The sequence below is a fragment of the Planococcus citri genome, chromosome 2, assembly GCF_950023065.1.
Source record: "Planococcus citri chromosome 2, ihPlaCitr1.1, whole genome shotgun sequence".
NCBI lineage: Eukaryota > Metazoa > Arthropoda > Insecta > Hemiptera > Pseudococcidae > Planococcus > Planococcus citri.
This window is the reverse complement of record NC_088678.1, coordinates 8,643,504-8,658,304: the sequence shown is the minus strand read 5'-3', so window position 1 is coordinate 8,658,304 and position 14,801 is coordinate 8,643,504. Positions and strand designations below refer to the sequence as shown.

General features: G+C 37.3%; 1 protein-coding gene across 9 annotated transcripts in view; it reads right to left on the bottom strand.

Moving 5' to 3' along the window:
* The window catches only part of LOC135834500 (uncharacterized), a 227,586-nt gene that overhangs the window by 60,893 nt on the left and 151,892 nt on the right, over positions 1-14,801 (bottom strand). Inside the window, exon 6 of one of the 9 annotated variants that reach the window (XM_065348392.1) lies at positions 4,651-7,160. The exons of the other annotated variants lie outside the window; for them this stretch is intronic. Within the exon in view, the coding sequence (XP_065204464.1) occupies positions 5,086-7,113 (2,028 nt within the window). The 5' untranslated portion in view covers positions 7,114-7,160 and the 3' untranslated portion in view covers positions 4,651-5,085. Of the gene's footprint in view, positions 1-4,650; positions 7,161-14,801 lie in introns of those variants that run through there. 9 annotated transcript variants of the gene reach the window in all.

Genomic DNA, 14,801 nt, shown 5'->3' with positions numbered 1-14,801 from the left:
GGATGGCATGCTCAAATGCGCGCAACAGCACGATGAGCATTTGCTCAAATGCGCGAGAACGCATTTTAGTAATTTGCTCGAGCACAAGCATTTTCAAGGAAAAAATAAGGAAATTTTCAAAAATTTCGGACATTTATTACTCATTTTTGATATTCTTGCCTTTTTTTTTTGTAAATTTAATGCATTTTTCAACTTTTTGATCTTCATTGTGATTTGTATTAGATTACACTTATTTTGTGTAATGACTTTCTACATAATGTGTATCAAGTAAGGGGATGCGTAATAGTAAAATATGCTAGTGTGCTTGAGCAAATGCGCGCACGCAAAACAATGTGCACGAGCATTTCCCGTCCCTAATGATAACCCTACAAATATGAGGCCACTAGAATCAAATCTCTACTTCTCCATTTTCGAACTTTTTGAGAAAAACGCAAAAAACCTCCCCAGCATTTATCGTAACATAAAATATCGAGGTAATATGTCTAATATTTTTGTACCAACAAGATGATAGTGACCCACATGTTTGTTTTACCCTACGCGTTGCCGTAAGAGTTCCTGGGCAGTTTGAAGTTAGGAGAAGTTAAGTTTTGTCTCCAACCATACACTTTTTACATCGTTTTAGGGCACTTAATCAAAAATTTTTCTAGTAATATGGTGCTAAAAGTTGAAGAAAGCTTGGAAAGTTTGAGAAATTAAAATAATATTGCATTTTTGACCATTCATTTGGAAATTGAAATTATTTTCCTTTTTTTTCAAAGTAAAAAAAATTAATTTTTGTTAATAAAAATGAAAGGTGTTTTTTGGGGGAAGGGTCCTCACTTGATGAATTTATTCAATTTCAAGCCTAATTTCAAGGCATAACACTAGTCCTTCATTCGAAATCCGCCAGGTTCGTTTGAAAACTCGACTTCTCCATTAAAAAAGTAGAGTTTTGATTCTAACCCCTAACTTTACACGCTGTTTTACCATACTTCCTTGACCGAAATTCAAATTTTGACATTTTCATCAGATGCGGGACATGTTGTAGTATACCAAACCATGCTTAACTCATTTTCGAAAAAAAGTGGAGAAGTAGGCATTTGATTCTATAGGCCTCATATGGATCTACTAACAATACCTGCCAATGTGACTAGTATTGGGGTTGCACAGGAGAGGCAGGCAAAGTGTACAGTTATTACAGAAGTGTACCTCTTTTCCCAGGTAATCGTCGAATCCTTTAATTAGGGTTGTGTGCACCCTTACTTTAGCTAATTACGTAAATTATATCTAGCGTAATTGTATTGATCTAAGTAAGTATAGGAGAAGAGGTGTTAGTCACTTATAGGTAGATCTTCGTAATTTATACTAGCTGTTTTACCTTGCCTATTATTGTTTTAATCCGCCTAATTAACAATCTTCCGAGCCTAGCTCGTGTGTGTTTTACATCACCCGCATAATCTTGGCTGGTTATGCTGCAGCCATTGTATCTCTTGGCAACACAGAATAATTTACGTCTAGACTCTTGTAAATTATTTGGTACAGACATCTAGCTGAAAACCGTTACGCTACCCGCTAACCGGTATCTGGTTAAAATACCGGCTAAACCCGCTAGTGGTTGTATCGGGTTGATTCGGATATAGATAGTAGCGTATAGCGAGTACAACCCGAATGTTTTGGCACTTGGTCTGCGCATGCACCCCAAAATTTGACAATGCGTAAGTGGGAGGAGTTACGCTTCGACACCTGTCGTTCGTATGTGTGATTGACGTTTGACATGATTGATGACAATGATGATGTCATGCCGGTACACCAGCTACCCATTCAATGCGCTAAGGGTAAGGAGCCCCAAAACCGACCACTTTTAGTAAAACCGCCACTGATCAAAGACTATTTCACTTCAAAACATGGGAAATGGCTTAAAAGATAGGTTGAACCTTCCCCTAACTCATATCAAAATTTTGGCATAAACGAATGATTCTTAATATTTTTTTTGAATTTTTTCCCGCAACATCTCAAAAATGATTTTTCAAATTTTGGTACCCTAATCCCGACCACCTCCAAAAAGTTGGGTATCCTAATTCCGACCACATTTGAAAGTGCAGCAACCAATAAAATACTATTTCACATGAAAATACAGTAAATAGCTTAAAAGATAGATTGAACCTTCCCCCAACTCATATTAAAATTTTGGGGTTATAGAATAATGCTTTATGGCTTTTTGGGATTTTCTTCCGAGGCACCTCAAAAATGACTGTTTGAATAATGAATTTGGTACTTTAATCCCGACCACCCTGAAGAATTTACATGATCTTATGGGTGGTCGGGATTAGGAGACCCATACCATTTTACACTTACGTGAAAATTTTTTATACATACCTTTGATGGATTAAAAAAGCGGCTATATCATCGGAATCTTCAGTCAATAACCATTACAAAACGTATTTAAAACCATAAAATTATTCAAAACTAATTAAAAAATTTTGGCGACGAAAAATGTTGAAAAACAATTTTTTGAACATGGAATTTCTTCAACTTGGATTTATTTTGCGAGGTTTGGCTCTACAGCGGCCGGGTATGTCTCAACTTAATCATCTGTGATAGAGGAACACATTTATACCATTTTCCAATAGGTAGCGCTAAGAACAGACGAGATATAAAGGGTGGTCGGGATTAGGCACTGGTCGGAATTGGGCGTCCTTACCCTTACTAGTTATATCCTGAACCGGTGTGACATTTTTTCAATTCGCTACCCGCTACTACCGAGTAGCGAGAATTTACAATACGGATACGATAGTTACTCGCTGTCAGCGAGTACTGTTTTCAGCTCTAGAGGTACCTATATACTTATTTCTGATTATAATTATTGTAGATAATTGCTCCTTGAGTTATCATTTCACTTTTGATTATAAATATAACTGAGGATATGTGTAGATGAATAGTGAAGTAGATTGATGAAGTCTCTCCAATTTGAGCTAAGCAGGACCCTGAGAAATATTTCCTCTCCAACGAATATTTCTCAGGATTCGCCTATAACAAAATTATAAGAATATCTCCTTTATCATGGTATTATCCTTATCTTTCCCATTCGTAGTCTTTCTCACTCTCTTTATTACAATTTCAGCAGTGTTGCAATTTTTTGAACAAAAAAAGCCTTGAAAATCTCAATTTTTACAAAATTTCTGTTAATACGCAAAAAAATACCAGAGAATGCTCAAATATTCAAAAATAGCCAGGTTTTCCCCCTAACATATAAAGGACTCCAAAATACACCACCAGCCAAAATTTCTGGTAGTGAAACCCATTTTTCGATTTTTGGTGAATTTAAAAAAAATTCAAATTTAAACCAAAAAATGAAAAGCATCAAAATTTTACAAAATTTAGCTTACAGGTACGCTATTTTCAATCTCACAAGTTGATTGGCGATGGTTTTGAACCGATCTGAGCCTCTAGCGGATTTGCAGATTTTCGGACTTTTCAGTTTTCAAAAAAATGGGGTGAAAATAGAGCTCAGTTCCTATAAATTTGTATTTACCATGATTGTGACCCTTTTGATCGATTTAAGCACGTATTTTCAAAATACCGTACATATTTACGAGTCCGTTCAAATCCAACATTTTTTTCAGTAAGTAGGTAATTAGGGTATTTTTTTATTTTTAGAAAGGAAAAATCAAAAGTCAACGGAGGCTCCAAGACGGTTAAAAACCACCACTAATCGACTATGAAAGTTAAAAATAGGGTAAAAATCAAATTTTAGTTTCTTCTCTTTGCATCACGAATTTCTATTTTTTTTCAAAAAAAAATCACTGCAGAAAATACTGGATTTCAACAGCATCAAACGATTTTGAAAGTATGCTCCAAAATTAATCGAAAGAGTCACAAATATGGAGAATCCAAAAATCCACTGGAGGCTTTAGAATGGTTCAAAAACAAAATCAATCTGCTCGATGGGTTGAAAATACTAGATCCTAGTAAATCTGTTTGGTAAAATAAGCTATCGTTTTTCACCTCAGTTTGGCTCAAATTTTGAATTTTTAAAAACTGGCTAAAAATAGAATTTTTTCACGGTTCAAAAATTTCTCTCATCCTGAACACAAAACCACGCAGTTTTTTCAAAAAATGAAAAAATGTGCCTAAAACAGTGATATAATGTGCTAATTCACAGGATATACATATATCAAGCGTCAAAAAGTAATTTGGCACAAAAAATATTCTCCTGGACCCTCAAACTCCAAATTGCACCCAAAAGACAAAAAACTCGACTTGTGACTCTACAATGGACGATTCAAATTCTCTTTCAAATGCACAGACTCGAAATCGCACCCAAACTTCACGAATTAGTCTGCATAGGAATTTGTCTTTTAGATCGTGCCAGACATCGACGACCCAAAGGTCTTGATAAATAGTCAATAAACAAGCAAAATTTTATAAACAACAGATTTGTAGTGACTCATTTACAATGGGTTCGAAGCTGGGGTAAAAAGAGGGAGCATATCAACTGCGCAGATGTAAGACTACCTATGCAAGCAACCCACAATTTTTTCAAATCGAAGACTTGCAGTTTCTGGTGATTTAAATCTTAATTAACAAAAAAAAAAAAAAATAACACAAAAATTTCGTCCTTGATAAAATTATGAATCACGACAGTAGATTAAAATGCAAAATGATGGCGATTTTCAAATTCAGCACGAAATTTCAAACTATTTTGATTTGTCGCGTCGATATATTCAGACAAACATTTCAGTACTGAAATTTGTTTTATAGTTCGAATTTTAAGTAATCCTATGTATATATAAAGAACTGCAAAGAATCTTCTACTGAACAGTTTTTTATTATTAGATGAATGTCATATAAAAAAATTAATTCATACAAAACAAACTTATCACTTAAATTTTTTCATTTTAAAAAAAGTATCACGATCTAAAGTTCTTAAACTAGATAGGTTTAGGTACATAATTAGGTATCTATAATTACGGTACACACTGCACAGAAACATCGAGTAACTCAACGAAGCATTTTTGGAGCTTTGAAAAAATATTGATTTCGGCAGAATTTGAAAAAAAAAAATGTCTTTTCGAGAAGAAAGCTCATATCTTCGACTAATTCGATCTAAAGGTCGTCGTCGCTTACAGGAGAATCACATATAGAACTAAACTCCCTTTCGAACTTCTCGATTTCTTCAGGGGTTCTAAAGTACCACTTTAAAAATTCACCGAAAGCAGGAATTCTAGTTTTCAGCTCAGACAGATCCGCTTCTTTCCTCACACGACTGAAAACATCATCGATTGATAATGATCTCTTGAAGTTGGTAACTTCATCGTCATTGCCCAAACACCAAAGTACAATTGTTTGTAAATCATCGACTGAAACATTCGTGATATCGCCATTTATCAGAAAATCTTTCACGTAATTCATAATGTTCTTTTTTAGAGTGACTCTCACTTCCTCGGTTTGTACCAGCATATCAATGAAGAGTATCAAATAATGGGAAGAAAAATTTTCACCCAAGTCAATGCATTGACGTAGAACGTCTTCATTGGTACATGCTAAAACGAAATCATTATTAAGTTTGGTGGCTAGTTCGATATCGCCATCCTCAAAAGCATCTTTGAGGTCGATGTATTCATTCCTCGATTCGAGTTCAAGGAGATGTCGAAGTGTTGAAGAAAAATTACCATCGATAATAACCATTCGAAAGATGATCTGTTTTAAAAGCTTTCTTTTCCGTGTTTCAGGGCAGCAGAAGATCAAATAATCATCAATTTCTTTGAAATATCCGTGCTTCAACAGAGGCATGCAATACTGACAGGTACTTGTCAACTCGTCTCTACATATGATCACGGTTTCCTTAAATTTGGCAATATCTGCTTCGTATCTAAAGCACAGCTCCATTATTCGATGCAAATCTTTTCCACGTGTGCCACTGATCAAATAACGCCAATTCTTATGCCAGAAAGTATTTCTCTCTTTGATCGAGGCATCCAACAGCACAGTTAACAGAAACCTGGTTTCTCTGAATTTCGGTGGTATGGTGTCTGGCTTTGAAAACAAGTGATTTTCACTTGAAATATTTCTGATCGCTGATCGCTTCAATTCATCCGGAGAATTTCTCCACATTTCGCAGCATAAATACGTTTCATCTTCGTTGCTTGAGCGAACTCCGAGTTGGACAGAATTTTCGTTGAGGGCATTCTCAACGATATAATAATCATTGGTCTCGTAACACATAAGTAACGCCATCAGATTTTTGAAATCAAATTCGCTCATCTTGTTTATAATATACATCCACGTTGGAAGAACGCAAAATTTACCAGAGCTGGTGATGAACAAATTGTAAATCAGGTCACCACCTTTTGCAGCTACAAACTTATTGAGCACTTCGTCACTCAACTTGGGTAAAATGAACCTGACCAACGATACTGCATCTTCTTCGTATAAGTTTAGGGCTTCGTCTAATTGATTTTCAGGACAGATGCGATTCCAAAAATATACTACGGATGACCAATGGTGAGATGGAGAAGGACTGACTCGAAGCATTACGACATCGATTGGATCATCGTCAGGATTAGGTATCCGATCCAGTTCATTTCTCAGCATGCAAATCCAATAAAACAATTGCGGACACACATCGAAGTCGATATCTTCCAAGTCGAATTCCTCCAACACCGAGGGCCAAATTCGTCTAATATCGTCCTCGAAACAATACATGCAAGCAATTTTGAATTTTTCATTATTACTGAACGGATCACACGTCATCAATCGTTTAGCCGTACGAATATAATGAATAGTGCCATCTCGTTCGCATGTACTAAAATCATAAAAATCGTGCAAAATGCAATTTTCATCGTCGTCGTGAAAATGTAACAGGTTTTCGCAATGATAACCCGACCATTTCTCCATAGAGGTCATAAATTTGTCGATGTATACGTCAATTATGAGTTTGATTGACGATGGAATGTATGGATCCAAGTGTTTACACAGGTTCAGCTCGGATATGAATTCGTAATAATCATCTATCTTACGATTGTCGACTTCCCAGTGCCATAATCCGGTGATGAGTGCGTTGCATGAGATTTCTTTCAGTGTTGCTGGACTCGGATAGACGAGATCGTATACGTTGGATGCAGTTTTCGTCATTTTGGGTCTTCGATTTGCCTGGTCGATTCCGGATAGAACGATCGAATCTAAAATCGGAAGGTCACCGTTAATTTTGTTAAATGCTAAAGTGCTACAATTCAAGTTTTTTTTTTTTTTTTTTTTTTTTTTTTTTTTTTCAAGAAGTAAATGCAACCTGGCACGCGATAGAAATTCCACTTATTGTTACAGAATCACATCAATCGATATTAGAGAGAATTTCACGTTTACTGGACACATTTCTCTTTAAATTTTGATCAAAGTGCGCAAGATTTTGATTTTAAAATTGAAATTTGGCTTCATCCTCGAATTTTGAAACTTATCAGCAGAAGGTGTTCGTTATGGTCCAAACCACTTGGACCCTGAGATAAAATTTTCGAATCGCCGAATCACCTCGGAGTCATTCCACGTTAATTCTACCAATAAGATGTAAGGGAGGAAGGGGGGGGGGGGGATCGGCGATTTTTTTTGAAAATGTTTCCTGTGGAAAGACTTTTTCACGGGATGACCAATGGCGCAAATCGCAGCCCTCTAGCCCATTTTTGAAGGCAGCCAGGGAGTGTCAAAGTTTTCATTGTACTTGAAATATGTATCATCCATTTTTGCAGTGGATTACTCGATAACCGCGATACCTATGTACCGAAATGGTACTTTTTTCAATAGTTAGGGCAGACATCGTACCCAAATTTTTCTTTAAAAAAAGTGACTTTAGTGACTTTCATCAGTGAAAAAAGTGACCAAAAAAGTGACCAATTTTTTTTTAATTCCAGCGTTCAGGTGCAGAGATGGAATCGATTATAATCGATGCTACATCGATTATTTTTCTCAAAATAATCGGAGCATAATCGCCGAAATAATCGGCCGATTAAATTAGATTAAATCAGCCAAAAAACATGACGTCATGCGGGGCGTTCGGTACCATTGACCAATCAAAAAGCCTGAAATAAAAGATCCGATTAATCGACGATGTCCCGGTCATTTAATCGGACCGATTATAATCGACTATAATCGATTATAATTGGCAAATCGTTCCATCTCTGTTCTGGAGAGCAAAAAATCGAAAAACAAAAGCAAAAAAACGTTCAATATCTTGCCTAAAAACTATTACTTTATTCTCCAGTCTGGCCCCACCGGAAAATCCGTTTTTTTTTTAAATGTGAGAACGAGTACTTAGCGCATTTTTTTATTTTTAAAATTTTAGAATTTGAATGATATTTTTTTGAAGGAAGTTGATTTTGAAAATGAAAAAAGACAGGCCTAATCGAGAGCGAAAGCTCTTGAAAATTTGTATTTTGAGAGGCATAAAAACGATGTTTTTTTGTGAGAAATTTGTTTTTTGGCTATAGTACTTGATTTTTAAAAAAATAAATTTTCATCTTTATTTTGAAAAAGAAAAGAAAACAAGCCCGAGCGAAGCGAGGGCAAAAGCTTTCGAAAATTGATGTTTTGAAAAGTAAAAATTTGTGTTTTTAATATTCTGAAATTGTTTAATAAAGAAAATTCGCATAAAACCCTTCAAAAATGAGTAAAAAAAGATAATTTGGATTAAAAACATTTTTTTTTGGTTTAAAAAACGAAAAAAAAAATTCAAAAAAGTGACCAATAGTGACTTTTTGATGAAAAAAGTAACCAAAAGTGACTTTTCGTGAAAAAAGTGACTAAGTCACTATAAAAGTGACCCAGTAAGATGCCTGTTAGGGGTTTTGTAACGCTTTTTGGTGATACCATAAAAATCAGTACTCATCACAAAAAAATTAAAATTCGAAAAGATTTAAAAAATAAACGAACTTTTATTTTTTTGTTGTGAGTGTAATTTTTATTAACTTTTTAAAGAAGGTCAAAATAAGACAACTGAATAAATTCAAACTTTTTTTGATGTTTGAAATTGAAAATTGATTTTTTTCGAATTTTCAAGTATTTTTTTTTGTGAAGAGTTCATTTCATCGAGTGAAAGGTTTTTTTTCAACTTTTTCAACAGATACGTAAAAATAGGGGTCAAATGTGTCAACTTCACCAATCAAAACTTTTTTTCATGTTTTCAATAAAAAAATAGCATTTTTTCGCAAACTTTCAATTTTTTTAAATCAACTTTGCAACATGGTACCATCCCAATTTTTTAATATTATGTTCTTCACCATGAAATGTTGTCCATAATATATTTTTTTTCAGAATTTTGAGAGTCGAACGATATGAAAACTACGTTTTGAAACTTTCGAGCTAATTTTTCGTACGAAAAAAAGTGGCAACACTGATTTTTATGGTATCTCCAAAAAGCCTTTCAAAACCCCTAACTATTGGAAAAAGTTCCATTTTGGTAGGTTTCGCGGTTATCGAATAATCCACTGCTGAAATGGATGATATTTTAAGTTTAGTGAAAACTTTTACACCCCCTATCAGCCTTTAAAAAAATGCTAGATGGCTGCGATTTGCGCCGTTGGTCATCCCTTTGGAAGGTCTTTCCACAGGAAAAATTTCAAAAAATTCGGCGACCCCCTTACCACTTCTTGGTCGAATTGACGTGGAATTATCCTACATAACCTCTTCAACGGGGTGAAATCACAATTTCAATTAAAAATTTCCACTGGCAGTTTTTATCAGATTTTTTTCAAACCACCTGGACCCTGAGGTGAAATTTTCGAACCGCCAACCCCTTCAAACGGGGCGAAATTACAATGTTAAAAGTTTCCCACATTGGCAGTTTTCATCAGAATTTTTTCAAACTTTCAGGGGTGTTGGAAATTACCATGGGGTATGTTTGGAAATTTTTTGACATTTTTCAAGCATATCTACGGGAAAAACTGGACATTTTTAGCTTCTAAATGGCAATTTTGGTCATTTTTTACAGAGGTGTACGAGAAAAATAATACTTTGTTAGACGGATATGCCTTAATGGTAACACGTATGTGTATAAACAGGTAATTTAACCCTTCCAGCACCGTTCGGTGATGTGGTTGGTAACAATGAGTGGTCAAGGTGTCAAATGAGCCTTCCAGCTTCTTTGGCAACTGGACCAACTCGTAGTTCGAATCCGCGAGTATACGAGTTGCCAAGTTAATATGTCCTTAATTCTTTAGAGCTCCGGCCCTAGGTTTAAAGTGTTTTTGTATATTTTATAGTTTAGTAATAATTTAGTAGTGTTAACGTAATTTGTAATTCCCCCCGAATAATCGTTGTGTTGAACCCTTTGAAGTGCTCCGAGTCGGTTTTAAGTTGTCTTTATTGACAAATACATTCGTTTACACGAACTTTGCGTATGATAATTTATTGTGTTCGGTAGTGTACTATAAAACCCATAGCCGAGGTAAGTAATTAGCTTTATTACAATTACACTAGTACATCTCCGTATCCGATTACCGGCTTATTCGAGTAGGTAATTAGTCAGTAGGTATCGAATATACGAACGTATATTTAGTAGGTACCTACGACACAATATTATTTTATCATTGGCGCCTCAACGCAAATCTTTATTGCATGCAAAGTGAGCTTGATTTTCCTTACGGAAAAACGCGCCTAAAATACAGTTAGCTACTGTAATCTATGTTTAAAGTTAATTAATTTGTGCTTCGCTTCCGCTTTCCGATAGCAAATACCTGTGTAGGTATTTGTATATTTGTAAACGTGTGCAATTAGGTGTGAAAAAAGGCGCGAACGCGTCTACATACTTAGTTGACCTCGTCACGCTTGATCTCAGAAGGGAACCTCTGTACAACGTCCGAGGCGCGAAACTTGTCCCAGACAGAACAACTATATCTGCGGTGCGTGTGTGACTCATTCACGCATTTCTGCTGTCTGTCAACGCCTACTGTTTTACGAGCTAGTAATTTTATTTGTTTTAATACCCGTTCCAATATATCGCTCGTATGTCGGAACTTAAAGACAGACTAAGAAATAGGCCTAACAGACGAAGCCTAAACGAGAGAGATTTGCAAGGTCGCAAACCAAGCAACGTAGGTAGTAAAAAATCGTCGCGAAATCCATCATTAAACAACTTAGGTCCACTACACGAGATGAACGATTTTGGCGACGAAAGTCATGACCTTACCGCGAGTGACGGTGAGGTAATTAACCCTCCCACAATGCCGCCCGGCGATTTATCGTTCGATGTGGTTGCTGAAAGACTTACGTATACCTGGAACTATGTCGATGGTCGTTTTAAAAAGGTATTTAAAAAGCAAAAAGAGATGCAAAATAGGATCAATGAAATTGACGTTTCGTCACAACAGGCGAGCAATGCGGCGAATCGTGCATTATCAATGGCCGGAAAGGCCAATGACATAGCCAAAGCGAACCAGAAAGAGGTTGATAAAATCAACAAAGCATCTGCGGCATACGTCAAGAAAAATGACAGGTTCCAGGAAACCACCAATAAACTTATAAGTGATACAAATGATGAGATGCATCAATTATTTGATGACATACAAGAGCTGGATCACAAGCTTGAGGAACATGCAGAGGTATTGCAGGATGCAAATGCTACTACCGAACACCTTGCCAAAAAGGTCAATACCCTCGAACAACGTGTTAACAATGCTCCGAGCGGAGGAGGAGGTGGCGGGAACCGCCAACCTAATAAGATCGACGTGATGTTATTGAAAGCATCCAACATAGTATTTACGGAGCAAAATCGCTTGTTTCCACATGATTTCATTCAGAAATTTGAGCATTTTACAAATGCTACGAATGCTCCTGATGCGCATAAAGCACATGTGTTTACCACAGTGGTAGCTACGAACGATCGTGAGACCTGGATGACGACGTTATCGCCAGATGATACGTACGAACGTACAAAGGAGAGTTTTTTGAGATTCTATTGGAATGAACGTGCCCAAGATATGCTCGAACGAGCGTGCGACAATTTTGATTGCGCAAACAGCCTACAAGACGTAATTGGGCAATTAATTCGATTTACTATCGCGCTAAGCCATTCTGACCACCGTAGTACGTCCTACATAATCGATACGATCGCACATAAACTACCTGGTGCATACCAGATGCGAGTCGAAAAGAAAGGTCAAACAATAGAGCAATTTATTGAAAAGCTACGTGCGTTGAGTGAAATTAATATCGATTTTGCTAAACACAAGAAGGTAAGGATTATGCCGAACGTGCAATCCAAACCAACCCCCCAGTGGACGTTGCAACAACAGATGATTATGAGTGGGGTATGGCCCCCTCATGCTCCACCTACGATCCAAATGGAACCGATGGGACCGCTCCCTCCCACTCCTCCCCCATTAATGCAACATCCACTTTTTTCGGCACCAACGGTACCACAGGTGCGTCCGAATGCATTCCGGTACCCTCCATTTATTAAAGGCCAAGCTAATCCACAAGGATGGATACCTAGGCTATTTTTTAACCGAGGAAATAATAGAAATGTGCCTCGCAACCAAGATGTGTATTATACACCACCCGCACAAAATAACGCGAACGCCAGTGCAGCGATTCCGATGCCCCCACCCACAGCACAGAATCCACCATTGGCTATTTTGCCAGCTAAGTTTATGATGATAGACCCGAACGGAATACCAAGAATGGTAAATGGTACGCAAGTACCCCTTCAACCCCAATATAATGACGATGATGATTTTTATCATAGCGATGAACACCAACCATTGTATGATGAAATACAAAAACAATACAATGATTGGTATGATGCATGTTTAAATCAGCAAATGCAACAAGCGACAATTACCGAATTGCAGCCACAGCAACAAACCATTGACAATTCGATGCAAGTTCAATACGCCACGCTTATGCATCCAGCTCCTACCGCCGCGCACGTGGCCACGAATGTAAACAACCCGCACGTCCCGCCTACTCCTACAGCTACAAGTATTCTAACGAGCACCACGAATACAGCGTCTACGACGACTCAACCAGCAGCCACCACGGCGACTTCGGGAAACCGACAGAGCTAGGGGAAGAGAGGGATAAACCTAGCCACATAGAGATCCCTAACGATATGTTTTACGAGTATGTGTGGATCGGAGATGGTTTGGTCCATCATCTCAAACGAGGTGATGTTGACCAAATTGAAAAATTACCAGATTACGTACGTGATCAAATAGGCCTAGAAGAGCTCTATGCGAGCCTTCAAAAGGTGACTTTTACACCTAATGCCAAGGTGATATTGTCGCTAGGACAACGAGAATTGAATTTTTCAAGGAAACCTTACGAGGTCGTAGAGAAGCAAATTAACAGCATTATTAATTTGCTATTAGACGTCAAAAAAGTCCAGCATATATTTTTAATGATGCCGCTGGTAAAGCCTCGTAAAAAAGGTGACAAACCAGTAAGCCTAAGTAGGTACATTACGTACAGAAATATTTTAGTAAAATTAACAGACGATAAACGTATCACGTTTTGGCGCCAGATGGCGTACGCATATCTAAAATTAGAAAAGATCCATACGGAAAATGGCGATGAATTTGATCGACCTGCGATCGATCAAAGAAATAATGTAATACCATTACAGAATAAATTCTTTTATTCGAAAGCGTACAATCGATATTACCCAGACATGTCGATGTACACGCACGTGTTTCAGATGGTTGTGCACGCTCTCGATAAATGGGAAACATCTGTACTTGATTACAAACGTGATAGAGAGGCCCCGCCGCGGGAAGCTGCATTAGGACGTCTGAAAACATTATTCGAATCGAATATCGACCGAAATAAAAACCCTATGGACGAGAAAATTTACATAAACAACTCGATGATGAAGAAATTAATCCAAGCGTTGTCTATGAAAATTGATTGCTGTCCAAATACGGGTGTTTATTTACGTCGAAAAATAACGCCAAACGGCGATGCAATTTTTGCAAAAATTGTATATGATCCGCCAGCTAAGGCTGGCCACTTATCCAAACCGGTGAACTTTGAAGAATTGACCATTCTTTCACCAAAACCGCCAAAACAGATTTTTGGCAAAGGTGATAACCAGGTGATTATGGAAGATGCTAATTCTGATGACGAGAATCCGGAAGTGGATAAAACACCTAAATTGAAAGTCAATGCGATTGATGCAATCGAGTATGCACACCCTGCTTCGAACGAAGATGAGATACAATCTATGACTCGTGATCAATTTATTGATCACCAAACGGTCGATCCAGCGTGTGTAATCCCGGTTATGATTGGATTAAAACCGATGGCGTTGCAATTGGACTCAGGGGCTCTGCCCAATGTAATTTCGAAGCCTGTCGTCGAGTATATTACTCGACAACACCCTCAATGGATTAAGTATATCCAATTACGCCGTCCGGTACTATTAAGAATGGCTGATGATAAATTAGTCAAAACAATGACTCATATCGTGGAAATTTGTATGAGAGTAGGTACTCAGATGATTTACTCACCATTTTACATCTTGGATACTCCCGCCAAATCGTGCATAATGGGCCGTGTGGCCATGAGATACTTAGGTATTTTACCTCAGCTAGAAGAGGGGCACGATTATGCTTTATGTAAACCACGAAATGGACAACCGCTCAAAATACCTTACCTACGTGAGGACGAATATAGGGACGCCTTGTCCGTCTACCATTGTGAAGTTGAACCACAATACATGCACGAAATGGTGCACAACTTACACAGAAAATCGGGATACCTCGACCAAGAGCTATTCGATGAGCAATTCAAGGCTCAACAGCTCTATAAAAAGAATATGAAGAATGACTTAAACAACC